This window comes from Larimichthys crocea, chromosome I (assembly GCF_000972845.2).
Source record: "Larimichthys crocea isolate SSNF chromosome I, L_crocea_2.0, whole genome shotgun sequence".
NCBI lineage: Eukaryota > Metazoa > Chordata > Actinopteri > Sciaenidae > Larimichthys > Larimichthys crocea.
This window is the reverse complement of record NC_040011.1, coordinates 41032388-41058819: the sequence shown is the minus strand read 5'-3', so window position 1 is coordinate 41058819 and position 26432 is coordinate 41032388. Positions and strand designations below refer to the sequence as shown.

At 42.7% G+C, this 26432-nt stretch overlaps 1 protein-coding gene across 2 annotated transcripts in view; it reads right to left on the bottom strand.

The window, feature by feature from the left end:
• tenm1 (teneurin transmembrane protein 1) overlaps positions 1-26432 on the bottom strand; it is a 165880-nt gene that overhangs the window by 51993 nt on the left and 87455 nt on the right. For both annotated transcript variants that reach the window (XM_019273992.2, XM_019273993.2), the window contains 12 exons: positions 24211-24413; positions 21708-21915; positions 16908-17009; positions 14722-14916; positions 12366-12566; positions 10389-10574; positions 10204-10233; positions 9932-10078; positions 6015-6249; positions 4630-4749; positions 4270-4531; positions 2735-3020 (listed from right to left, as the gene is read on the bottom strand). In XM_019273992.2, the coding sequence (XP_019129537.1) occupies positions 2735-3020; positions 4270-4531; positions 4630-4749; positions 6015-6249; positions 9932-10078; positions 10204-10233; positions 10389-10574; positions 12366-12566; positions 14722-14916; positions 16908-17009; positions 21708-21915; positions 24211-24413 (2175 nt within the window). The remainder of the gene's footprint in view (positions 1-2734; positions 3021-4269; positions 4532-4629; positions 4750-6014; positions 6250-9931; positions 10079-10203; positions 10234-10388; positions 10575-12365; positions 12567-14721; positions 14917-16907; positions 17010-21707; positions 21916-24210; positions 24414-26432) is intronic.

Here is a 26432-nt window from a genome sequence, read left to right as displayed (position 1 = left end):
TGAATTAAACTTAAACCACATAGTTCATTTTACTTTTATTCTATTTGGAACTATGGTTGCATTTAAATACATAATGTATGGAAATGTATTCTTTCTGATCCCAGACCAGCGTCCAAGTGCACAACAGGTGTGCCAGGTGGACCTGGCTACAAAATCTCACACAAAAGTGTGATTGGCAGCCTCCTGACACAGTGGGCAGAGCGTACTTGGCTGAGATCTGGCTGTGGTGTTGAATTCACAAAAATAGCTCCTCATGTCAACAACCAACCGAGTATGGACTTGTGGCGGTAAAAACAAGAAGCACTGACAAGCTGCTGATTCTGATTCTGACATGGACAATATCTGAAACATAACCAGCGATTGTCAATCATAAACATCATATTGTTTAACCTGCAAATTTCAGACACAACTACACAGAATGTTCTACATCTGTCATCAGTTGTTTACTCTAAACAATAATATGCATGTGCATGTAAGCGATCGCATGGATGCACACCCGCCCCCTTTGCTAAAAAATACAATCCTGCACATGCCAGGAACCAAAGCAGGGGAAGGATCAGGGGAAAACATGGATAGAGAGAAAAGAACAAGGGAGGGCAGGGGAAGACAGGAGAGAAGCAACAGGGGAGATCAGAGAGAACGGAGGAAATAACAAGCAGTGAATAGAAGAAAAGAGAGTTCAAGAGAGGACGGAAACGCAGGAAACACGGCGAGTGTGGAGTATGTTAGCTGGCGAGGGAAGAGGGTAAGAAGGACGCGGGGAGGGAGACAGCTCTGTGAAGCAGGGCAAATAAAAGGGAGGATCGTTGGAGTCGAGAAAAGGTGAAAGATCAGGAGGGAGCCGGAGTAGATGAAATGCAGCTCTAACAGATAAGGAGAGAAGACGATGGATCAGGAGGAAAGAGAAAGCCAGGGGGATGGAGAGATCCAATCTTTGCATGAGACCATACACTCGAGTGGACAAAGCTCCTGGTACGCATGCTGATATCGCAGTGCTTACGGAAAGCCTCTTCTCCGTCGCAAGCCCCACTGTTTGTCTACAACCTTCCACCAAGAGAAGTGAACACAGATAGCGGAAACATCATCTCTCAAATGACCGATAGAAAGTTCAAGGGTTTATTAAAGCCTTGACAGCATCTTTCCAAACGGCTGTCTTTCTCATAATGAGCCAAAAGTGCAATAACAGTAACAGTTATGCATCCAGTATATCATTTTTCGCACAGGTGAGAGAGGACACTGGGGAAAACGGGCCACATTCATGAAAACCGTCCGCTGACTGATTCTGTATTTTGCGCATGCACACATTTTTCTCCATAGAGCCAGTTCTGTCCAGAAGTGCTATCTTCCTGCCACTACCGATGATATCTTTACTGCCAGTTACTCCACAGTATATTTGTAGAGCCATCCATCTTTCCATTCCTTCCCCTCAATGCAAGTCTTCTCTATTGTCAGTGGTTAAGGTCTTGGAAAGGTGGAGTCTGTTCGCTGTCCACCCCTTTCACAGGATCCACTTCTCTCTGCATTTATTACATGTTTTGAATGATTAATGATATTTGAACTAAACCGAGCCCTTGAGTTGTGATAAAACTGCAGTTTTCCAACCACTAGTAGAGAACCTGAGCCTATGTATACGTACACCGGGCATTCTTCAGTCTCTCATTTCAGACTGTTCATTAACAACTGCCTGATTACCTTCTGAATGATCAATAACTGACTTCCAATCAGGCTTTGTAAGCCACGGTACTGAAACAGCCCCTCAAAGCGCTCAGATTTAATAGGGATGATGGTAAAACTTGTGTTCCAGTATTGTTGGATTTGAGCACAGCGTTTGACACATCAAAACATCCTTCTTCAAAGGGCTGAGAACTGGTAGCCCTTCTTCTTTTTATTTACTTCTGTCTGTCTGTCTGGAGGAAAGACATTTCTCTACATCTCTCAGGATTTTTATGTCTGGAAATACTACGCCAGCGAGACTAAGCTGTACAAATCAATTTTCCCATGGAAACCTGAACCCTGTCTTAAGGAACAGTGAAATATATATTTGGGGAAGTATGTTTATTCATCGTCATTGTCCAGACTTAGATGAGAAGATTAATACCACTCTCACATCTGTACATAAACGTATGCAGCTTAGCTTAGACAATGGAAAAGTCACTGGGTTACTCAACGTCAGTCAATATAGCATTGATGCAATACTGGGTTTACCTATTCAGCTACTAGTCTAAGTAGTAAACCTCTAGTCTAGTAGCTGTGAGATACATAAATGACTCCATCATATTTGCAGCAGAGCTACGACCGCCTTTAATCTCTCATGCATACCCAGACGTAGAAAAATACACACGGCTGCTTCCAGTGGTAATTATTATTATAATTGTTAAATGACAACATTACAATGAAATCGCTGCATTATTAAACTCGCAAAACTTAGAGAATTATCATTAATATTTTTATTAATCATCCCCTTTGTTCTTATTTTTCCACACGCTTGAAATGTATGAAGGATTATCGGGATGTTTACTAATGGGATTGACCGATTTACTCTTTCTGGATCTGCCTTAATTCAGGAGGGAAAGTAAAAGGAACGAGATGAGAGAACAGACGACATGGGAACTGGGGACGTTGCAATTACTGTACATCCCTCCCTGGCCACCAGCACGCCTCAGATGTTTTCTTCTTTTTTCCTCATTAAAGGTAGAAATAAGAGAATGAATGAAATATTTCATATTCTACGTACCAGTTGCATACGTGAGGCCCCAGACTTCCTGGCCATAAACATCAGTCTTGTTCCAGACAAGCCTGTGGACCAGGCCAGGCCCAGCGGGATACCAACGCTGGTACAGCCTTCCCTGGACCGATGCACGGACATGCACCTTGGACAAGCCGCCCAGTGGGGAGACGGGGGACAATGGGGAGGGAGGTGTGAGGAGGATTCGTAGCAGAGAGAGGTAGCCTGCAGCACGAGTGCTCAAATAGTTCAGCTTCACAAAAGCTCCCGGGATTGAAACTCCTTCCTGCACCGCCTAGGGAGAACACGATGGAGAAGAGAGTGAGAAATACAGGTGATGGAAAAGAGGGTGAATGTGAAATGAGACCGAGAGAATAACGTAAAAAAAGAGAGAGGTGTTTTATTATTACTTTGTACTTGTATAATGAGCTCACTTAATATGTGCTAGTGGCAGGTACAGGAAGAAATAGCCCACACAGTGAAGTGCGGTCCACCAAATATGTGTTAGCCATGTTAAAACAATTAAAAGCGTATTTATCTTTCAGTTGAATGAATGAAATGAACTCTTTCTGTGCAATGAGCCCTTTCTTTGTAAAGAATATATAGAATATATCCTTATGTTTCGCAGAGTAGCAAATAAAACGCCACGCTCGCTCGTCCTGCTGGTAGAAAGTACAGCATTTATTCATAAGCTCCATTATTTCTTTTGCCTAAAATAAAGACGCTGTTTGACTCAGTGATTACCTTAAATCAAATTATCTCCGAGATGACTATCTCTGACACATTTTCATCAAAGGTCTAAAGGCTTTGATTCCATTTATTAACACAGATGAACGCAGCTGTGTGTTAAGCCCACTCGGAGAACTATCTGTGCTCCTTCCATTTATTTGCCTGCTGCTGTTTGTCCTCAGGTGTTATTTGTCATGAGGATAAAATGTTCCTTCATTTTCTTCCCTTCTGTTCGTCCCGGTCTCATCTTATTCTGCAAGATGAGCTTGAACTTTGATGTGCAGATGATTTCTTATAGATATGAATAATGATAATATATAATAATAATAAGATATATTTACCAGTAAGGATAGCACTTTCCTTCGTAGCACATATTGGATATGAAAATTTCCAGCTAACAAGAAAAGAACTTTCTGTGTGCCGAGAATTTTATTGGAAGTGAAATGAGGTCAGGGTGAGGTTTTGGTCACAGCAAAAAAAACAAAAAAAACAAACCTAAAAATCGTTGGAGTCACATTGGAGGGTAAATATATAATCACCAGTCTGACCTACACACCTGACTTTCAGCCACCTAATTTGCTTTCGTGAGTCGGAAGTATATGGATGGAGCATAAATTTGCATTTCGCTCATTTCTTATTTGCATGATGCAAATATGAATTGAGCTAAATTTGCAAAACCCTGACAGACCGGGTTGGGTTTGTTGCTGAGCTGTTACAAATTGAGTCTAAGCTTCATTCCTACTGCCTGTCATCTGTAGACACAAGGCATCGTTACATTATTATTTTATTTTTTTAGATTTTTAGTAGTTATGCACCTGTAATTCAGGCACTGCTGGCCCCTTTTCTGCACACGCTCCTGTATATCTGGGAAGCGGGTAGGGCAGCACCAGCGGATAGGGACTCAAAACACTCCTGATGTCACATTTAGGAGGTTGAGCTTCTTCCCTGGACATGGTCACTTGATCCAGAACCAGAAAGTTGTTGTTGGGCGTCCAGATGGTGCGTGTCTGCGGCAGGAAGGGTGGGCGCTGGAACATCAGGGTCATAGACATCGCGCCCAGCGTCACCAGGTCAAAACTAGAGAGTTAAATGAGAGTAAGATGGATAAGACTGGTGCAAGAGGGGAATAGGGGAGGCGTAAATATTTTGTGGAGTTTGGTTGTGGATGTCTCTACCTTCCATCCTGCCTACTGATAGTGTAACCATACTCTGGATGCTGTGGGAAGCTGATGTTCACTCCGACCAGAGGAGAGCCATCCTGCAACGCGACGCTACCTCGGATCACGGCCGCCCGACTGGAAAAAAACAAACAAAGTGGGGAAGCAGGGGAGAGAGTGAGAAGAGAGGAACAGACGCATGAAGAAAGGGAGAGATGACAGGTTTACAGTGATGGAAAACATAATCATTGTTTGAGGAGAGAGGCATATTGTGACGCAGTAGCCAAACGACCTTGTGCATGAAGAAAAAAGCAACTGCATTTATTCTTCTCAGTACAATTCCCTTCTTTAGCACAGAGAAATCTGCCAGAGATTGCCAGGATACAAGGACCATAAATATAGCTTCACCCACAGTAAAACCTTTCAACACCCTGTCATATAAAAAACAAAACCTCCATATCATGTTTATATTATGGTGACAGTGGTACCTGCAGCAAAAAAAAAAAAAATAGAAAAGAAAAGTCTGCGTTGTTCTTTAAATAGCCCTTAAGCTATCAGTCACATCTCGACTTATTTTAAAATATTGATCTTGATCTTTGCAGGCGTGAAATACACAGCTTAAATCTGGAATAATCGCTGAACTGGTCAAATGAAGATAGATTTAGACGCACACACACAAATGCTCATTGATGGAGTCTATCTGTTACTCCAGAAGAGGGATAAATGAAAGATGGTGAGGTTTCCCCGGGTGGCTGCGTTGCCCCGTTTGTTACTCCTGTCCTGAAAGCTGCCATCGATTTCCCCTCTGAAAAAAAAAAACAGCCACGTAATTAATTTATTTGTTTATTCTACAAATGAACCGAAGGGGAGGTGAGGGGAGAAAAAAAAAGCACGTTGCCATTTTTCAGAGAGGCATCACTTCTTGTTTTTCAAAGCAAACCTTCTAGGTCATCATCACGTCGGTGAGATACATTTCCTCTACTAGATGGAAGTGAGAGGCCGCTGAAAAATTAATGGTAACACCTTCATGACTGCTGTAACTGGATGATACATTAAGCATTAATACGTAACAAACAAATACTCTGCAGGTTGAGCCTGACACGGGAGGATAATACACCGTCGTGTGGCTGTTAATCTCCAGGGACAACATAGATCACTAAGATGTGTGCACAGGCATGTATGCCTCATTCACATGCAAACACTCACGCTCTCATTAAACAAATGGGTAATGGACGATTGAATGCATTAATACCGACGTATTCACTTCACTATCTACTACGTGTGTCTTTCAACATACCACACAGTAGGACGACTCAAGGACACAGACATACACAAAGGAAATACATAAAGGCATTCGCATGCACGCTCCAACCCGGGGACGCAAAGAGTAAACAAGCAGATACCTGGTATCAAAGGGCACGTCTCCGGGGAGAGTGTGTGTAGCCGCTTTGCCGAGGAGGAAGCGTATGCGGTGGTAGAAGCTGTGAGTGTGTGTGCTGGCGGGCGAGGGGGGAGCGGTGGAGGGCAGCGGGCTCTGCTGCAACAGGGCCAAGGGGTCGGCTGAGCCGTGACACAGAGGATCTGAGCCACAACTCAGCTGCTCGCAACAGTCGGGGTCTACGCAGTCCGTCAGGCCATCTGAAAGGGGAAGGGGAGTTCAAAATGTGGAAAATAAAAAAACAGTAAAAAGCAGTAAAATAAAAAATGCGTGTTCACAGAGAGCAGTGCTTCTAAAACTTTCTCAAATCAACGACCCCTAAACTGACCCAAATTAGATGACAGATTTTGTCTCAGGTAGTCCCATCTGATGTCGTTTTTCTGTTTATTACAGGAAGTTTATGAAACCCATGACTGAAATAGTCATATATTCTGTTAATGGGTTACTTATAGACAGAATTAAAGTGAAAATTAACGATTCCCCCTTGTGCAGAAGACCCACTGGAACCAACTCAAGGACCCCTGGGCCCGCAGACCTTTGAGAACCACTGGTTTATTTAAATTTACACAGTTAATATCGGTGAGGCATTAACATCTTTATTATATTTTGTGAAGAAAGGCTTTGTGAGTAAGGTGCAGAGGAAAAAAGGTGAAGGTACTGTATGTAATGTGCTAAGAAAACACACACACACACACACACACTAAAACCTTAAAACGGCTCCGGAATAATTTCTTTCACCTTGTTGATTGGTGAGTAATTTAATCTACAACAATGAACTGCACATCATCATTATCACGGGTATCAATCAAATGAGATTCATTAGGGGACATTAGCATTCAATTATAGCATCTATTGCTATAAATTAGACCTGAATCACCGGCATTATGTGTTTGTGATCCATAGAAAGTCTGGTGCAAACAATGTGATACAAAGCCAGGCAACAGGTAATAGAGGTCCGGCTGGCATTTGTGTTTCCTATTTCAAGCCTGTTTCTGAAAAGGCACGACACAGCGCTGACATTTAAATGCATCTGACCAGAGAGCAGAGAGCTAAAGGCCAACGATATTGTATTATAACCCCCTCCTACAAAGGTAGCACAGTACAATGGTTGATTTCCATACGATTCACTACTTCAACTTGAAAGCGCATTCATTAATTGAATTTCTAATATGACATTAAAAGGACGGCTAATAATACCAGCATGGTTGTTAACAATTACTGTAGGCACAAAGAGGCATAGTATAAACGCAGATTTTTAAATATGTATAAATATGAATGTGGACTTGATTTTACTGCCTCTCATATGGAGGGGGGGGGGGGGATGATGTTTTTTGAAGAGGAAGAACAATACATGCCCTCCTCTCTCCCATCTGGACGGAATAATTGAAACTCTCTCTTCAAAGTTCCTCTTTATTCTCTGATTACTTGTGATAGCATCTTTCCATCTCTGTCTATCTTCAGAGACAAAAAGATTGCCGCGAGAGAAGGCTATGAGTGCCTACGGTATATCTGCCAATTAAGGGAGATGGCTGAATTGTGTGGTAGAAAATTATGGTATTTCAAAAGGCGTGCGGAGAGGTGGAAGGATGGAAAGATAAGAGAAGCATAAATGGTCTCCATGAGGCTTTGTTAGTGAGTCTTTTCTCCACAATAATCATCCCTAAGATGAACAGTTTGATACATACCTGCATTACAGACACTTGAGAAAGTTCATCAAAATTCATATGACAGTACAATAGCACATATTGCCATATAGTATCCATATGGTCTTTTTTTTTTTTTTTTGCATATAGAGTATATATTTTAATGCATATTTTGTTCCACTGTAATTTAGAGTGGAATATGTCGCTTCCTCCACCCACTCACCACCTCACCTCAACCTCTACTACTTATACCTACCCACAGAGAGAAAGAAAATCCGATATTGAATTAAATCAACACATATGTATTCAAGTGATGAAAAATAATGAATAGTTATATTTAAAGTCGCCCGGGCTAATATGTCCTGATTTTTTTTTAAATCCTGATTCTCCGAAATGAGGATCAAGCTACAGGATCCTACAAATCCCATAATGCAATCAATAGTACTGTCCTGTCAGACCCTTCTGAGAGTCTTTTAAAGGAGTAGTAGTGAGATATTTTTGGAAATACACTTTCTTGCAGAGAATTAGACGAATAGATTGATAGTGCTCTCATAGCTGTCTGTTCAATTTAAGTTCACAGCCAGCTGCTGGTTAGCTCAGCTTATCATCAAGACCGGAATCAGGAGGGGAAATGGCTAACCACGCTCTGTCCGAAGGTAACAAAATCCACCTCTGAAGCTCGTTGATTAAAAATCTCATTTGTTTAATCCATAAAGAAACCACAATAACAACTTGTGGTTTTTATGAGGAGGGGGTTGTATGACTAATTCTTGGCCGAGTGCAGTGAGTTCCTGGAATCTCTGTGAAGATAAGACTCCAGGAACTTCCTCCTTGCTGCTTACCGCATCGATCTTCTCATCTAATTCTCTGCAAGAAAGTATATATATATGTCGGATTATTCCATTTAACTGTACAGTCTGAGTTTGTTACATTTCAAATTTGTAGTCTCCGAGCAGAGTTATTTCCTGATGACATCACTTGACAAAGCTACAGGAGACTGTTTGTCCTGTAATCTTCACGACTAGCACGCTGGTCTTATAGGTGAATCATTTGGTATGACTCTTAAGGTAAGAAAGGGTTCAGTTTGTTAACGGTGTGACTGAATTAGCAGCTAATATACAATGTGTGAATGCACGACACGACAGGCAAAAACATAAAAACATAATAAGGACAATGAGATAATCCAATAATACAAGACAAAAGCCATCAGTGCCTACATACGCTCGTTTGCTTTATTCAGGCTCTGTTTTAAAGTCCTCAAGACATTTTTATTGCATGTCTCTGAGGTTATAATCCAGGCGAAGGGGCTTTAATTCATGTTCAAAACAGCCATCTACATGGACTTTCTGAAGTGTTGGCTCAGTCAGTCGTACAGCTTTGGTACACAATGTGCAGGGAAAAAAAAAAAAGGTTACATTGCAGCTATCAGCACCCCGCACTACCTGAAAAAAAGGACTACAAAAAAAACGATGTATGTGTTTGAGGTTTCCCGCTGCTGTGTGCCGTGATTCAAATGCCACTCATCACAAAACTTGGAACCACATAAAAAAACAAACCCCATCCCAAAAAAAACAAGAAAGCTTTTACTCCACACAAACACTACCTTGTTCGCCATGATGGATTACAACACGCTTGTCCATAATGGATATTTGATGGAGTTTCAAAGTGAACGGGCACAGTTGAGGGCGATGTAATCCTGCACTATATTCTTAAAATATGTCACGGATTGGAAAGCAGCCTTAGATGGGACTGAAATGACGAGGAAAGACTGTAATGAGCAGAAATCTTCCTTTCTTGACTCTTCACCCGAGTCTGAGCAACGCGTACCTCTCACCTGTCGCCAAGGACCTCATAAGCAAAGAAGCAGAACTCTATTCTGCATGGTTTGCTGTATTTAGACGGGGGAAATTTGCCTGAAGAGTGCCTTTTATCTTAGCAGGTGGTATGCATATTAGACATTTAGCTGTGATAAGAAAAAAAACAAAAAAAGCGCCCGCACACACACACACAGAAATACATATTCAATATAATAATGACCAGCAGGACTCTACAGGAGTCTCAGCAGGACAGGGACAGCACAGAGGGATGAAGGGGAGGAACAATGAGGCAGATTTTTTCAGCGGGAGAAACAGGAGGAGAAGCGATGGAATGGAATGGACAATCTGGCAGAAAGACAGAAATGAAAGAGGTAAGAAAAAGAAGAAGAGATAGAAAATGATAGATGATGTTAGAATGTCACCTCCGTCGTTGTCTGTTCCATCACTGCAGTCAGTTTCCATGACAACGCTGCATCCAGGCCCACTCCATCCAGTCTGGCAGACGCAGCGCCAGCCACTCTGCTCCAGGGTACAGCGCCCATGCCCACTGCACAACCCCGGGCAGCCGTCTGAAAGGTGTGCCCCCACGTGCACACGGACAAAACACACGTTTTAGTTTTTTTTGTTGTTGCTGTTTGTGAGCTTGTTGGAGGAGCACAGTATGAAATTTAAATCATAAATAAAGACAAATTACCTTTCACAACGACGTCCAAATCGTGAGTAACTGTGAGGGAGAAAGTGAGAACTGTGAGCGATCCTAAATGGAAATTATCCCGATGACAGCAACACCTTTTTTTTTGGGTTTTGTTTTGTAATCCTATTAATCATACTAATCAAAATATCACAAAGAATAATTAAACAATCCCACACACAGCTCACCAATGTTACAGTGCTCTCCCTCCCAGCCGGGCTGACAGATGCAGGTCCCGTCGTGGCACTGGCCGTGCTCTTCACAGCGGGGATGGCATGCTCTCTGGTCGCACGCGGCGCCAATCCAACCATCCTCGCACTGGCACAGGCCCTCCGAGCAAACACCGTGGCTGCCACATGGCACCGGGCACAGCTCTGCCGAAACAGGTGGGTGGGGAAGCACGTGAGAATAAAAAATAAAAAAAAGCGTTTAAGTGTGAGAGAAGAGAAAGAGAATGAGGGGGCGGTGAGTCATTGGATACAGGTGAGAGAAAAAAGCACATGTGATGGAAGAGGATAGAAGACTACAAAGTCTACTTTCTCACAATACACAATCTTACCACCTCTAATAGATGAGCTCCCTAAAGGAGGGTGAGAGTGAATGGGCTCATAATAACAGCCAAATGATTCGTATTTGCGCCGCATATTTAAACTACAGAGACTCCAATTCAGCTCGATTATTCTTTTCTGACATTTTGATCAGATTTGGTGGGTTTGTTAATACCCTCTCCTTTTCTTCATCTCTCCATCTTTGTCTCTGTCAGACTTCTCTTTTCAGTATCCCCTTTCCCTACCCCTCTCTCTCTCTCTCGCAACACCCCTTTAAAATTCTTCCCCTCCTCTTCCTTTGTCTATTTCCTCTTCTGTGCGCGCTCTCCTCGCCATCGTACCCCCCCCCCCTCTCTCTCTCCGCAGAAGCAAAGCCTCATCCATCAGTAAAGAGAGCAAAGTGCTGGAGGCACACAAAGACTACTTATCCAGCTGCGGTAAAAAAGTTATTTCAATTTAAATATACATAGCATTGGAGAGGGAGGAAAAAGTGGATTAAAGTTGGAGAGTTTTTCAGCTCTCTATTAGAATTACATTAGCTAAGCTATGCTTCAACAAGGCCAGGATGTAGAATTGCTGGGTCCTTTTGATTAAAAGCCCGGCAGGTAGAGAGAGGCCACTCATATCTCAGATATTCAGCTACGGTCTATCATTATCATGGGCTATATCACCATAATAAGGCATGCATGCACCTGAGAGCAGGAGCTAATGCCTATTGCCTGCAAATCATTGGCATGCATGGTAAAGCGGATCCTTCCCAACACTGGCGTTAGTGTGGTGGAAACAGGAGAGGAGACTCAGTACTGTAATAGCTATTTTCCTCTCTGTCAATTTGCACTGCAAGGACAAGGACAGTGTTCTCACTGCTTAGCACAGAGGACCGCGTTGTATATTTTAGACACTCCAGTACACAGTCTTTTAGATTTCTTGTTACAATGGCTAACTCACTGCCTTTTCTTCACATGCGGCTGTCTATTTCAGCTCAGTGCGAAGGTAGTTGTTGACGTAGGAAATCTTATATAACCAGATTTTAAAAAACACACTGACTAATAGGTAGTGGTGCAGGTAAAGAGGTATACAATTAACAACAGCAAGCTTTTAAATGCCGAGCTGGAATATTCCTCAGAGTAGAAGCCTCTGAAAGGCCTTGCGGCAAAGCGAGAATAGAGGTCTTTTCTTTTTCTCGCCTGCCTGTTTTCCCCCTCATTTAGCTGAAGGGAATGTGCGCGTGTGTCAGTGTGTGTGTGCATGAGGATATTTGCGTGTCTGCATGAGTATATGTGTAAAAAGTATAAAGTAAGTGCTGGTGCAAGGTGCGCTGTGGGGGCGGGGTGTTGCGATCCAGAGTGCTGCCGTCAGAGAGTCATGGGGGGAAATCTCATTTACGACCAGCATGAAGAGAAAGCAAAAAATCACACATGCAAAAATGCACACTCACACACAGACCCATTACACACAGTGGCTCCAATCCATATTTCTCTCTCATGTCTATCAAATCCCCAGAAAATAGTATCTGGCAGGACCACGCGTGCTACAAGAACACTGGCGAAGCGGCGATGTGCAGTTGCAATTTTCTGTGTTTTTTCTGCGGGTGAACAATAATCCTCAGGTTTTTACCAGTGTAGCAGTCTGGTCCTGTCCAGTTGGGCTGGCAGGCGCAGGTGTCTGACTCAGGGAGATAGGTGCCATGTCCTGAACACTGCTCCTGACAGGCTGGCAGCGGGTCATCACAGCTCACTCCTGCCCAGCCTGCCGAGCACACGCACTCTCCACGCACGCACACACCGTGGCCGCCACACTGAGGGTCTACGCAGTCCACTGTTGAGAGAGAGAGATGGAGAGAGTGAGAGGACAAATTGGAAAAAAAGCAAGAATGAGTCAGAGGTGAATGGGGGAGTGAAAGGGTGGCGGGAGAAAGGGGGAGGTGGAGAGGAGGGAGGCCGCCTGCCTCATTATAATCATCAGTTCACCGAGTATGAAAGCAGTGTTCTTTGCATCCCATCCAGGAGTTAACCACCCTAGCTACAATCCCTGTATCTGTTCCACAACATTACACTTCATAGGACACTTAGAACTGAGGCTTTGATAAGGGGTGAAATGGGTTAGTTTGTGTGTGTGTGTGTGTGTGTGCATGCGCGTGCGTGGTGTGTGTGTGTGTGTGTGTGTGCGCGGGTCATGGTGGTCTGCGCTACGCTGTGTTAGTGTGTGTAATTACAGCTCTGAGCGCCAAGCCAAAGCTCAGCACAGTTCGACTCAGCTCAGCTCCACCGCTCAAGGTCAAACACCTGATTCAGTCTCCACAGGCCTCAGATACTGTAGGTGACAGCGGGGGCGGGCTTTGGGACAGCTGTGCACATCAGGTTATGATCAAGTGTAACATCATAATTGTTTTAAATATCACAGCTTTGTTTGTTTTTCGCTAATTTACTGGGTGGTTTTACAATAGACGGCTGACGAGTGGAGGATATAAAAAAAGGCCCGCAGCTGGTTTCATCGACAGCTGGAAGTGCCTCGGTTACCTGAGCGAGCTGAATCATTGATATTTTTGTCATTTGAACCTCAGGCCATTTTTTAAACGCGGTGTAAAAATACACTTTGTAAAAATAAGTCTGAACTTTATTTTTCAGTAAAAAGTACATGAAAACATATTTGAAGTACCAAAAGTACTCAGAATGGCTCATTTTATAATAATCTATATTAATTTACTGTATTATAAACATTGCATGCATACTGTGGTCATCACTGAAGCTGCAGCTGCTAAACGTGGAGCTGATTTTAATGACTTTATATGCTGCTGGATAGCTTGTGAATTCCCCCCTCAGGATCAATTAAGTTTTATCTTTATCTATAATAATACGTCGTTATTTATTTGTGGACGTATATTTTGCGTTAATTATCCATAACTGCATAGTCATTTTTATCCATCAGCACTGACAGAAAAAGTCGTAGATGTTGTTGTTTCTCTTTTTTCCATTCGGGATTAGCATGTTTACAGTTCTTGCCACCAGGGGAAGAAGTATTATGATGTTGTTATGGAATGTTAGTGAATTAACTCCGCGCTACCTCTGTTTGCAGCCTACATTTGTTAACGTTTTGTTAAATCTGTATCTAATGAAAATTCATGCCGAATTAGCCTCTAGCCTCAGTTCCTGTTTGCGCCGAAACCCGTCGATGCACAGACAACAATCATCCCGACTGCTTTTGATACTGAAGAAAAAAAGTTTAAATTTGATGTGAAATTATTTTGAGACAAGATCTGATGTTATACATAATGTGTGTGGGTGTTTTTTATATATATATATATATATAATTTATTTTGATTTGGTGGATAAATGGGTTTTTCTGCTTTGATGAACATCTAGTGCTATCACTGAAAAAAGGTGAGTTGAGGCCAGGTAAAAAATCATTATTAATGATGCTTTCATTAATTACTGGCCGCTTGGAGGTAATTGGACAAGCAGAAAACAACTGACACTGATACTTCACTGACTTAACTTCACTAACCCCTGGGCTAAATATGTGTTTTTTTCCCCCCACTGTTTTCACTAGCGAGTCGCTGACATTGTCTGCCTGCCATTTGGTGCTGGACAGGTTGTAAACAGCTGCCTGCTGCAGCTGGAAAGTGCAGCAGCTGGGGTTGATGTGGGCAGAGTTGCTGATGTTAAAGTTTTGAGAGAGTTGGTTTTAACTCCTATTATCTAAGGTTATGGGGCGTCATATGCTGTACAGATTGTAAAGCCATTTGGGCTGTATGAACTGACATGACTGATTTTTACCTGACTTGATTAAAACACCTCGTAAAGCTGACTTCTGCGAAGGAGCCCTGTCATATTACACTTTTGATATATTGTCGATTAAAACTATTGATTAATGCAGTTTTAAATTCAATGCTTACTTTGAGCAGAGCATTTATGTGTACACATGGGGCCATTTTTGTTTTGTTCATGACTGCTGAGAGCGTGAAACATCTTACCTTGTTCACAGTTAACCCCCTTGTAGGCGGGACTGCATATGCAGATTCCCTGGATGCAGGAGCCGTGGTTGGAGCAGGTGGGGTCGATACACTGACCTTCCTCCACATTACACTCTGCCCCCTTCCAACCTGCCAGGCACACGCACCTTCCTTTCTCATACACGCCGTTACCGCTGCATAACACGGGGCATGAATCTGCAACAGGACAAACACCGATTACATCCACAGACTCAGTAGTACACACATGCAAACACACACACACACACGCAGTGCTGCAGTATATTAGCTGGGAGACCGCAGTAACCTGCCGTGAGTGGGGCTACGCTCTCTTATCTCAGCTAGTGCGCGGATTCAGCAAATCCTCAAGCAGCTCCTGTCTCTCTCTCTCTCTCACACACACACACACATATGCACGTATACACACCCATACTCAAGCTTATCCCTCACACTGTTTCAATTTACTCAAGCACCACCTGAGCCCGGCTACCACGGCAACCCAGGAATTGTAGAAAATCCCCCCCAACGTCACCTCACTCGCTCTGAACAGGCCGTGAAAACAATCGTGAAAACGGAAGATTAGGAAAGAGAGCATTAGGGGTTTATAGAATGAGGGTGGAAAGCAGAGCTATCTCCATGCAGAGATGGAGAGCTGTGTGGCTAATGTAATGACAGCCAGGTAGAATGAAGTCAGTGAGTGTCTGATGATGCACTGACAGTTACACCCTCCTCATTGCAGCCAGAGGAGGTATGGCAGCTGCAGACTTCAAATGGATTAGAGAGATGAACCAGAGGCAAATGCTTTTTCTTTTCTTTTTCTTTTTTTTTCCTCTGCGATAATTTGCCCTGTGCGTTCATGCGTGCGGGCATGTGTTATGTGTTTGTTTGATCCTTTGTTAAATCTAAGACTCTGTACCCCACAGTTATAAATTCACACTTCACTTTTTCACAAGTCTTGCCAAAACTTGCTGTCTAACTTTTCAAACGGAGGAATATTATAACGGCGGCAAATGAGCAAAGATGAGAGGGAATAAGTGATGAGCGTAAATAAATCATGGGATGTGATATCACATCAGCTGTTTCTACACAATGAGACGGATACAACTACAATAATTTTTTACGGAGGAGGAGAGAGTGAGGGAGACAAGGGAGAGAGGAAGAGGGAGAGGATACGGAGGCGGAACAAATGCCAAGTAGAAGAGCAGGAGAGACAGGTAGAGCTGCTGCAGTTAAAAGATGACGATGCTATAGATGAAATATGTTTCTTGTTGTGAACAAATCTCATGAAAAGTCTGATTTAGTTTATTCCTCTGTGTTTTGTTTTGTCTAAAAAACTTTTGAAAACATCAGTGAGACACACTGTTGCGCCAGGTGGCACGATCCGCTTCGTCATCCCAAACACGGACGCAGTTTATTTTTAAGTCAATCACCTCAACACTGTGAGCTCTCTGATAAAAAGCTGTCGTTAAAATAATATGCCCTTTGAGTCGCGTTGAAGGCTTTTAATGTGAAAACCAATGCGTAGGTAAGTTTTATTGACAGCGCCTGAAAAACAGCGGGAGCGGAAGCGACGGGAAATAGTCGGCGAATCGATGTCTGTTGAGGAAAAGAGAACGTATCAGAGTGGCTCTGATGGCGCGCTAATGGAATCGGCGCTGTGGAAATGTACATTACACTGGATTTATCAAGAGCACGGGTCAACATGGAGGAAATGATGAGTTTTCATTAACAGAAAACAGCAGCAGCAGCAAATTAAAACGAGAGCACGTTAGAAAACAGGAAAGTGGTCTTACTAAAATATGAACAAATGAAAACAGGGCAAACAAGGAATCAAAATATTTGATATTGTTTTAGTTTTAAATGCAGGTCCCACCATTATTTGACCAGTCCTGATGAATAACATGCTAATGGACCAAAGGTGTGTTAATGGCTGAAATGAATCCTTTTCCACATTCACTGTTTACTCCTTTTCCAGTAACATTCACTAAAACTTTAGTAGATTTCATCTTTTTTTCTGAAAGGATACTATACAGTCAGTATACAAGTTTTAGACTCACAGAGTGAGTAGGAAGGTCAGAAAGTATTGAGAAGCCAACAAACTCTTAGATTTTTGTTTTAATGAGGTTTGTAGCCAGCAGGCAAACTATCAAACGGTGGCAGCCTTATCCTTTATGCCAGATATCTCTTACCTTTGGCACAGTCAGGACCCAAGAATCCAGCGAAGCAGTGGCAGTGTCCAGCCACACACTCTCCGTTTCCATTACAGTCGGTGGAGCAACCATCCATGGAGTCTGCACAGCGGCACACGACATGCACCAACATCCACGCGGGCACAGATCACACATAAATAGGGAGAAAGGGGTGTGGGGAGGGGGACAAAAACACACACACACACAACTTGAAAACATTCCACATGTAACTCCATAAGCTGGCATAGCTCTCTGTTATTGAATGAGAGATTTGATAAGCAATGGATGGCTCCCCAGACTCAGGGGCTATATTAGATTAGCGTGATCCAGCTGCTATCACTCTCTGGGGGATGGCCAAGCACTCACTTACACTCAGTAGCACTAAGCACATTATACTGCATTACAGGTTGGAAACACACTGCACGCAAATTCACAAACATCAAGGCTTAATCAACAAACTGTTTACAAGGGACGCAGTTTGGAACAAGATTGAACAACCAAGTCGAATCGTGGGCACGCAAGTTTAGTGGTGAGTGGATGATACCGCGTGGCCACAGCGAGGATCAGTGCGATGCTTGTACTTTGTCTCATCTGGATTTCTGTGTTTCATCATAACCTTGTAGACTTTGCGGGTTTCATCATATTCCTCCAACGGACTTCAATTACCGTGTTCCTTTTGCTATTCTCCTCATCTCCCATTGATATGTCCATCTTGTCAGATCTCATTCTCCGGGCACTGACACCATTGCAAAGATATATAAAAAGAAGGAGAGCGCGTCTATGCTTTTAGAGCAACACAAGCCAGCTGAGCTCTGTCAGCCCTACTCGAAATGGAAGATTCTGGTACACAGAGGATGGCTGAGCCGGGGAGGTGAACTGTGCAGCCAGTTGTGTCGTGCCAGGCGAGCTCTTTCTAAGGTAGATAGAGTAATTAAAATGGGTGTCATCCTTTATTTGACCCTGCGCCGTCCTGCTTGGCTCCTCTGAACGGGCATCGACTCTAGAGTCAAATCGCTGCAGTCCCCTGGCTCGCTCTGTTCAGGGAGCATGGATGACAAATCCTTCAGTGGCATGGCTCACTCTCTCTCTCTCTCTCTCTCTCTCTCTTTCTCGCTCTCTCTCGCTCTCTCTGACACACACACACACACGCACACATTTACAAACACATGCACGCAAAGTTATTATGTGACACCCGCCTTGAGGCACGTGTGACACATGCTAATGAGACAGGCCCTGCCAGTAGCCGAGAGCACAGCGTTATCCTCCACAGCAGCGCATCACTACAGAAACCAAAGTCATTTTCACCTCCATCACCTGTCAACGTCACACTGATGGAAAGAAAGAGTGGCAATCATCTTTTCTCCCACACAGTCAGGTGGACTCACAAACCTTTTCTCCATATATGAAAAAAAAATGTATGTAAATAAATAAATAAAGAAACCTCTCGTACACAATCTCAATATTGTATCTCGCACCTGACACGTCCAATAGACAAAAAACTCGTCTGCAAGGTCACAGAGTTCCTTTTTAATCCAGAGGAGGGGAGTGATCCGTCAGAGAGCCCCATGAGGCTGTAAGCTGCACGGTTGTCACAGTGATATAAGCTCTGTATCTTTCAGGTCAATGTCCCAACTATAAAAATTTCCAGGCAATTAACAGGTAATGTATGGCGAACCGTGTCTTTATTTGTTACAGTATATATATATAATGCGTGTGCACGTGCATGTTCATGTCTATGCGTGTGTGTGTGTACGTGTGCGGGGGTGAATCAGTAAAACACCCACTTGGTTTCTTTCCACCGACTAAACCCTTTCCCAGTTAGAAATCACTCATGCCATAAGTTATTGCAGTTAAACGCTAATATAAAATAGGTGCTTCCAGCCAAGTGATCTGATTGGTCAAATAAGCATTCCAATTGTACTTTATGAGCCTGTAAAGTTTCAGCCTTGCTTTATGATCCTTGGGCTTTATGAATTTATGAAAAAATGAAATGGCTGCTCAGCTAACTAGAAGTATCCAGACACTAGCTGACCACTTTTTTCCTTTTATTGTTGTTGTTGTTTGCCATGCATTTTATTAAAAGCTCCGTAGATACGTACATGGAACTTTTTCCCTGCACTTTTGTTGGCCGTTGTGTAAGAGATATAATATTGGCGAGGACATGTGATGACAGCTGAAGTATAGCAATTATGCATAATTAATAGCCCCGCAGGAAGCACCACTCTCTGCCTGGGTGCCGGCTGAGTAGAATTAAAGAAGATGGGACTGAAGTGGAGGTGGTGAAACGGCAGAAATCATTAAGCTGAAGCTTTCGTAGGTCACATGTAAATGTCAATAACAGTGGAGGAGAGAAAAAAAGATGTTCTCTGTGTGTGTGTGTGTGTGTGTGTGTGTGTGTGTGTCGCTTCTTTTCTGTACAAAATGGGAGAAATATGTTTGAAAATTCAATTTGAATCCACATAATAGTGTCTTTTTTTAATATATATATCAGCACGTGTCCTCTCACCTTTTCATCCCCTTTTCTTTTTTTAACATCTCTGCGCGAGCCGTTTATACATTACAGTCAGATTCACTGAGGAATGACTATAGAGTATAGTGTATACACATATCAGCATATATTACAGTATATATATCAGCATTTGTGCCGACAATTTTCTGTCCTACTCAGCAGCAGCAGCAAGTTAAGATGTAACTGAATGCTGCTGCTGTGTGTGTGTGTGTGTGTGTGTGTGTGTGTGTGTGGGCGGGTGTGAGGTCTATGACGGAGACAGAACACCAGAAATGTTATTGTTCCTTCTCCTTTTTTACCTTTATCAACATGATGATTACAGTGATTATCTATGACAGTCTTTACTGTCTCGTGTAATCACGTATGTCATTAATCCTGCTTGTATGTTTAAACACTCAACACGAGTTTCGCACATGATATGCCCCCTTGTTTCTGTTTTATGTATTGCTTTCATATCTTTTATGTTCTCATATTTTCTCCCTGTCATACTCATACACCGTATTGATTCAATTTTATTTTATTTATTTATTTTCACGACAGTCTTTTTCTTATTTATGCTCTCTGTATCTTTCTTGTATCCAGTTACTACTGGCCGCGGAAAAGCTCAATTTCCCGACAGAGATCATCTCATTTCTCCCTCATCTCCCCATAAAGCTCCACTCTGGGCTTCAGCATACTGTGTCTCTTATTAGAATTTATTGTACTGTAGCTCAATGGTTTTGATTTTCTGCCTCCAAAACAATGCGGTGTACGCTTATAACCCTCGTTAGAGGTGTAAAAAGCCAGCGAAATGAACTCTGACATCAATCATTACTATTATTTTCCTCATCTCTTGTGTCTATATTTGTTTTGATTATTGACATTGAAGCTAATTCTTTGTAAACACTGCTGTTTCCGGCTTAGCGCAAAATGCGAGACTCAAAATAGGCCTGGCATATTCCAGATTTTACAGACAGCACACGAGTCAACAAATGTTTGACAGCTCTGAAATCTGAGCTCTAAAATATGTGTTTAGCTGTCACATGCTGCCAGTCATTGAATAAAGAACTCTGTCAATATGACTATGAAAGATGTCCTCAGTACAATGTTTTGGTACTATGGAGCTGTTTAATGACTGGCTTACAACTCGGGGCTGTTAAGAGGTTGGTGATGCACATATTTAGCAGTGAGAACATTCGGAGCAGGATAACTTAAAAACTAAATACAGTTGTCCCTCGCTATTCACTTTTCGCGGACTCGCTGTTTTGTGGATTTTTTTGTGTGTAATTTTGCATGCTTTTTTTTTTTTTTACAGCGTACTGTACAGTATGAACATGCATTGTGTTCGGCACCGTCAGAGGAACTGTGAAATACGCGTGAGTTACTGGTAATAATTTCTTATGTGTCAAACCTTGTAGATTGATCATTAAATTTGTTAAAAATGTTTGGCCTTGAAAACAGGTTTTGATCTTTGGTTTTATTTACTAATACAGTATTGTAATTATTTTTGTTAAATCTGCTAAAGTTTGAACTTGGAGAGTGTTTAAATAAGAGAGAAATGTGAGAAAATGTTAATGCCTGTCTGAGAAAAGTGTATAAAAGAGTGTGGTTAGGGGTTTTACGGCCTTAAAACATGTACAATAATTGTAAAACTTACTTTGCGGATTTCGTTTATTGCGGGTTATTTTTAGAACGTACGCCACTTAAAGATCAGCAGGACAAAAATCCTAAAATTTAGTCTGTTTCATGGAGTGCTTCTCATTATATCCGTTCATCACACATTGCATGATTTGTAATTGCCATTTTACCTGTCTGCGACATGTAAATTGAGCCCTGCTCCCCCATGATGTTACTATGCTACTACATTTCCCAACACTATTTTTTTGTTATTCCATCACTGTATTCTCTTAAGGAGCACTGGACAAAGTGGGAGTGAAGAAACTGCCCTGGTAATTATCCACTTGTCTATATTCAGCCACGTACTCTTGCATTATTCACATCCTTCAATTTACACTGCCATCCGTGTGTGTCATAGCAATGAGCTGCAGTTAGCAAGCCCTGTCATTACTACAGGAGTTGTCCTCCCATTTCTAACGGCTGTCTCTTGCCATGTCAAACTCACTGTTGTAACAGGAAAAGTTCCCTTCAGATGTCAATGGGTTTCAAACCACTCTTGGCCATGTTACTTTTTTTTTTTGGTCATGTCATTTTGTCATTAATGTCATGTTGAATGAGGGAAGCAAACAATGAAATACGCACATAATACATTTTTAGAAAACAGCGAAGAAAAGCTACTACGTTATTCTCCTCACCTATGGGAGTGCTGTGCAGCAGCACTTGCTCCAGGTTGCGTCCATCATTGTAGAGAGCGAGGTGCCAGGTGCCGGGGTCCATGTACTCAATGAAGCCTGTTTCTTGGAGGCCGCTCAGCAGCAGGCCTTTGGGTGCTTTGGCGGTCAAGACGGGCTCAGTCAAGGACCTGGGCAGCGCCTTCCCGTCCAACAGTTTCACAAAGTCGAACTGGACACAAGCAGACGACAACGAGATCGTCCAAATGGGATGAGCGAGACAGGAATTCACAAAAACCTGAAGTGAAGTTTTGCATGCCAGACCTTGTGCGGTGGTGCGTGACTGTTGACGGGTGAGCTCTGTGAAACTGTCGATTGAATGCTATTGGAAAACTGCCTACATACGAGAAGCTGGGGAATAGAACTATACGTGAATATCAGATGTGAATTGTGAAACAGGAATCCGAAGGAAAAAAAAAATAGGGTGAATCGTCATCCATGGCAGCTCCTCCGCCAGACGAGTCTTTTCAACAACCTGACATGCTGCTAATGGCATGGGCAGACTTTCCCACCAAGGTTTTCAAATGGAACAGACTATTATTTCATTTGTCTCACCCCTTTTTCTACGCTTCTTTCTCACCCTCTTTAACTTACGCCACCAACCTTGTCTCTCCCTCTCTCATGCTCCATCCTACAACCTCCTTGAACTAGCGAGTGCTCGCTGAGTCTTATTCTCCCCTGAGGGCTGTGTGTCACACTAGTGTCAAAAACAGCTAATTAGACCTCTTCATGCAGGCGAGAGCAGGGGCGCACTGATGTTAAAAAGCAGATGACTCAGTGCGTGTTGCATTCTGTAGCCTGTATACGTGTTTCTTGCATGGCACAATACAGTTCTACACCATGTGTAATGTATGCGTGTGTGTGTGCGTGTGTTCGTATTGTTTTAGGAGATGTGCCTGAGACATATTTTATCCACGCCTGACTAAATCAAAAAATCGCTGTTTCCTTTGTGAAAATGACATGCATCCACACTTTTGTTGTTGTTTTTTATGAAGATCTCGGTCCACATGGGAAAAAAAAGAGCAAAATCTCTTCTCCCATCTTCTTCTTTTGGTTAACAAACAACAATATTTGCATCACAGTCAACATCTGGTAGGAGTCAAAAGGAAAAAAAAGCCTGATCGCTCTGCAGAGTCTCGGCAAGTAGAAACCACTGTTTGCCGTCATCTCTATTTTAATACAGCTGAACTCACAATTTAATTGCTCTCATTTACGGATTTTCTGTTTCTGTTGTCAGAACAAGTGTAAAACAGTGATTTGCTCGTGGCTCATGAATGCCTCCTGTTAAACAGGCAGACGGCGGTTATTACGCTTGAAAACGTGTCTGACAAAAGAAGCATACGTATCGTTTATTGACACCTGTGTGCTGTGTGATTTGCTTAACCGGCATTTAAAATGAGCGCTCACAGACAGGTTAGAGGTGACAGGAAGTTCTCTTTGTCACTCCTCACTCCTACACGCCCCCGCCCTGATCCGTCTGAACAAGCATACGTCTGTGCAGTTAAAATCTGTACCTCCAGCTGTGGCGTGCCTATTTGCCATTTGCCATTCTCTCCGGTGCTTCCCACTTGTCTTCTAACTGTCCAGTACATGTAAGAACAAACCAGCTCGTCTAACTGAACATACTACACTGAATCTACTTTATTTTTAGTCTGAGAGCGTTGAGGCCGTTGTCAGCTCAGCCACGATACATGAGTTATTTGCTGGTTAAAAGCCTACAGAAAGAAAAGTGTGAGAAGCCCAGAAATAATCAAAATGTTCTAGCTCTGCTGCTAGTAGGGGGCTGCAGAGCTATTACTTAACAGTTTGAAGCAGCAACATACTGAACTTATTGCTGACTTGGAAACAGTCAGAGTCGCTGAACGTCACGGTGTTTGAACGGTGATTCATTCCCTTACTGCCGCATGTACTGAGGGGCATTTGGTTTGCGATTGCTTATCTTTAAAAAAAAAAAAAAGAACAAACTACGAGGTCGGAGACTGTGAGTGTTTGAAATGAGCAAAATGATTCGAATGAAATTGATTGATGCACAATTTCCATTTCTCTAGTTACAGATAATCCTACAGGCAATCTGGTTAGAGAAAAAAACGATTAGAAACGACCTGTAATACAGACTGAATGTGCAAGAAAACATACAGGTGTATGTACATAATAAGGAATATACGACAAAACAGTTCAATAATTCTTTGTAGGATGACATTTTCCCTACAAATACTAGTTTATGTGCTTACATAAAGTTAATTATATCCTATCGCATAATCAGGATTGAGGCACATATAATTATATAATTCCATATAGATATACTCTCTCTATATATACATATAATAATCTTTAGAGTGAATTATCATACTTTGCTCACGAAGGCAAACAGAAGGAAAAAGATGCATTCGTGTTGATGTTGCGCTGTGGTACTTCAGCAAACAAGCCCATCTGGGTAAACAGCATGCTACGACGGGAGCTCCATTACCTGAGTGTGTGTAGGCGGTATGTTCCTACGTCCATAGACCCCCAGCAATGCGTTGTGTGAGAGAGACAGGTTGAACTTGATGTAGGTCGGATGGTGCACAGTCATATGAAACCTCCAAAAAAGTCCCGGCGGGATTGCCTGACTCTGTTGGGTTCCAACGTCGACCTCGCCACGGTCGATGGCCCGGCCTCGTACCCACTTCTCTGCATGATGAAAACCACAGACAGGTGATATTGTTAAGTTGCATACAGCAGATTTGTCAGGGAAGACAGGAAGCTCTAGTCAGTATCAGAGGGAGCAATTAATAACCAACCCGGTGTCTTCAAACATCAGTCTGATCAGCCGCCGTGCTAATCAAGTTAGACTGAATAGGCATCGGGAATGACTGAACGCTAGTGAAAATCTTGCTTTTCAAGAGACCTTGCTTTGGCAATCCTTTGGATAGGCTCTGCATAAAGATGAACCGTTTTATAAAGGAAGTGTTTTGTCTAAAGAGCTGTCTACTGGGGCTTTGTCATGTGCTGTATTAGCATCTTCTAACAAGAAAGAAAAGGTGTGTGTGTGTGTGTGTGTGTTAGTATGTGTGTGAATGAAAAAGACGGAGAGGTGGAATGAGGGAAAGCGAGGAGGCCACGCACACACGGGCGCACGCATTCACAAACAGCGTCACGGCACAAAGATAGTGTCTTGACTGAGAGCATGTTTTTGTGTGTGAAGAGAATAGGTCTTTCCAACAGTCCCCTGGCCATCAGCTTCTCTCCTCTCCATAAGCCTTTATCAACCACCAGGCCGGAGTCTTTTGTGTAGGGGAGCAGGCGAGGCTCTCAGCCCTCTTTGTGTCGGCCTTTATGGAGAGATATATCTCTGCTTCTAAACTAAGATGGAGGAAATACGGTGACAGAAGGGAGCCAGCCGATCGTTACGGCCACAAAGGCAGAAGAACAGTTAGGGGCAGATTCATGGACATAGCTGCTCGTTCTCAATCCATAATGCCTGCAGCTTTACCACTCCATTATGGTGACACCATGCACACCCACAGGCCGGCCCGAATATATCACATGCACTGTCACGTAGATAGGGATGTAGTGTGAGTGCAGACCTGTGAGTAGGTCCTGTTTCTACTGATATCGTTCCTTTTTTCTAGGAATCTTAACGACATGGCTATAAAGATGGCGATGTTGGTCAGATGGTCCACCGCTTTGAGACTGAAATGTTTCAACGACTATAGGAAGGATTCAAATGGACTTTTGTTCAGACATCCACAGCGCCCAGAGGATGAATCCTCATGACCTTTGTGATCTACCTGACTTTTCATCAAGCGATAACATGAGGTTGACATTTGTGCTTTTGATTGAAATGTGAAAATGTCATATGACAGTTACTGGATGGGACTGTCATGGAATTTGGTAACGCACATTTATGTTCCCCTCCAGATATGTTGGAATATCTACAAGGGTGTTGTCATCCAGCACGATCAAGCAGGTGAAATTTTAAATTCGTTCAAATAAAAAAAGTAGTTCTGATTCAGTCCTCGAAACATTTACCTCGTGAAGTCTGCCCTGCTGTTTGCTTGACTGCTTTTTTCTATTCATCACGAACACACGTTCAAAACCTTATGTCACTGCATATATATACATAGCTTTAGAAACAACAACGGTGAACATGATAAACATTACACCTGCAAAAACACCAGCATGTTTACGTTGCCATTGGCATCAAACAACATGACTATAGACTCGTACTTAAAAGAACTAGTCTTACTCAATGTCAAACAACTACCAGAGCACCGGATTGTTTCTTTTATCTTTCATCTCCTTCATCTTCTTCTTCAATTGAAAAAGGTAAATTGATTAATTGGCTAATTGATTGAACTTGACAGAGCTGTGACAAGAGAGCTTGGAGGATAGAGGGAGAGAAAGAGAGGAAAAAAAAGCGAGTGGGGGGGGGAACATGAGATGAGGTGTACCGTGTGAAGCATAAATTGCCCCTGTACTAAAATCTCAAACCAAACAGTATAAAAGCAGCTTGGCATAACTACGGTATGCATTTATCCATTCCTGCTGAGTCTACCTCAGCAGTCTATTCCTTTTAATGCTAATCCTCACTCCTGTGCCTCGCCACAAAAAAAAAATAAAAATAAAAAATAAAGGCCAGCAGAGGGATGGATGTCCCGAGGAAAGCAGCCTTTTATTCAACAACAGATGAATAGGACATGAATAGGG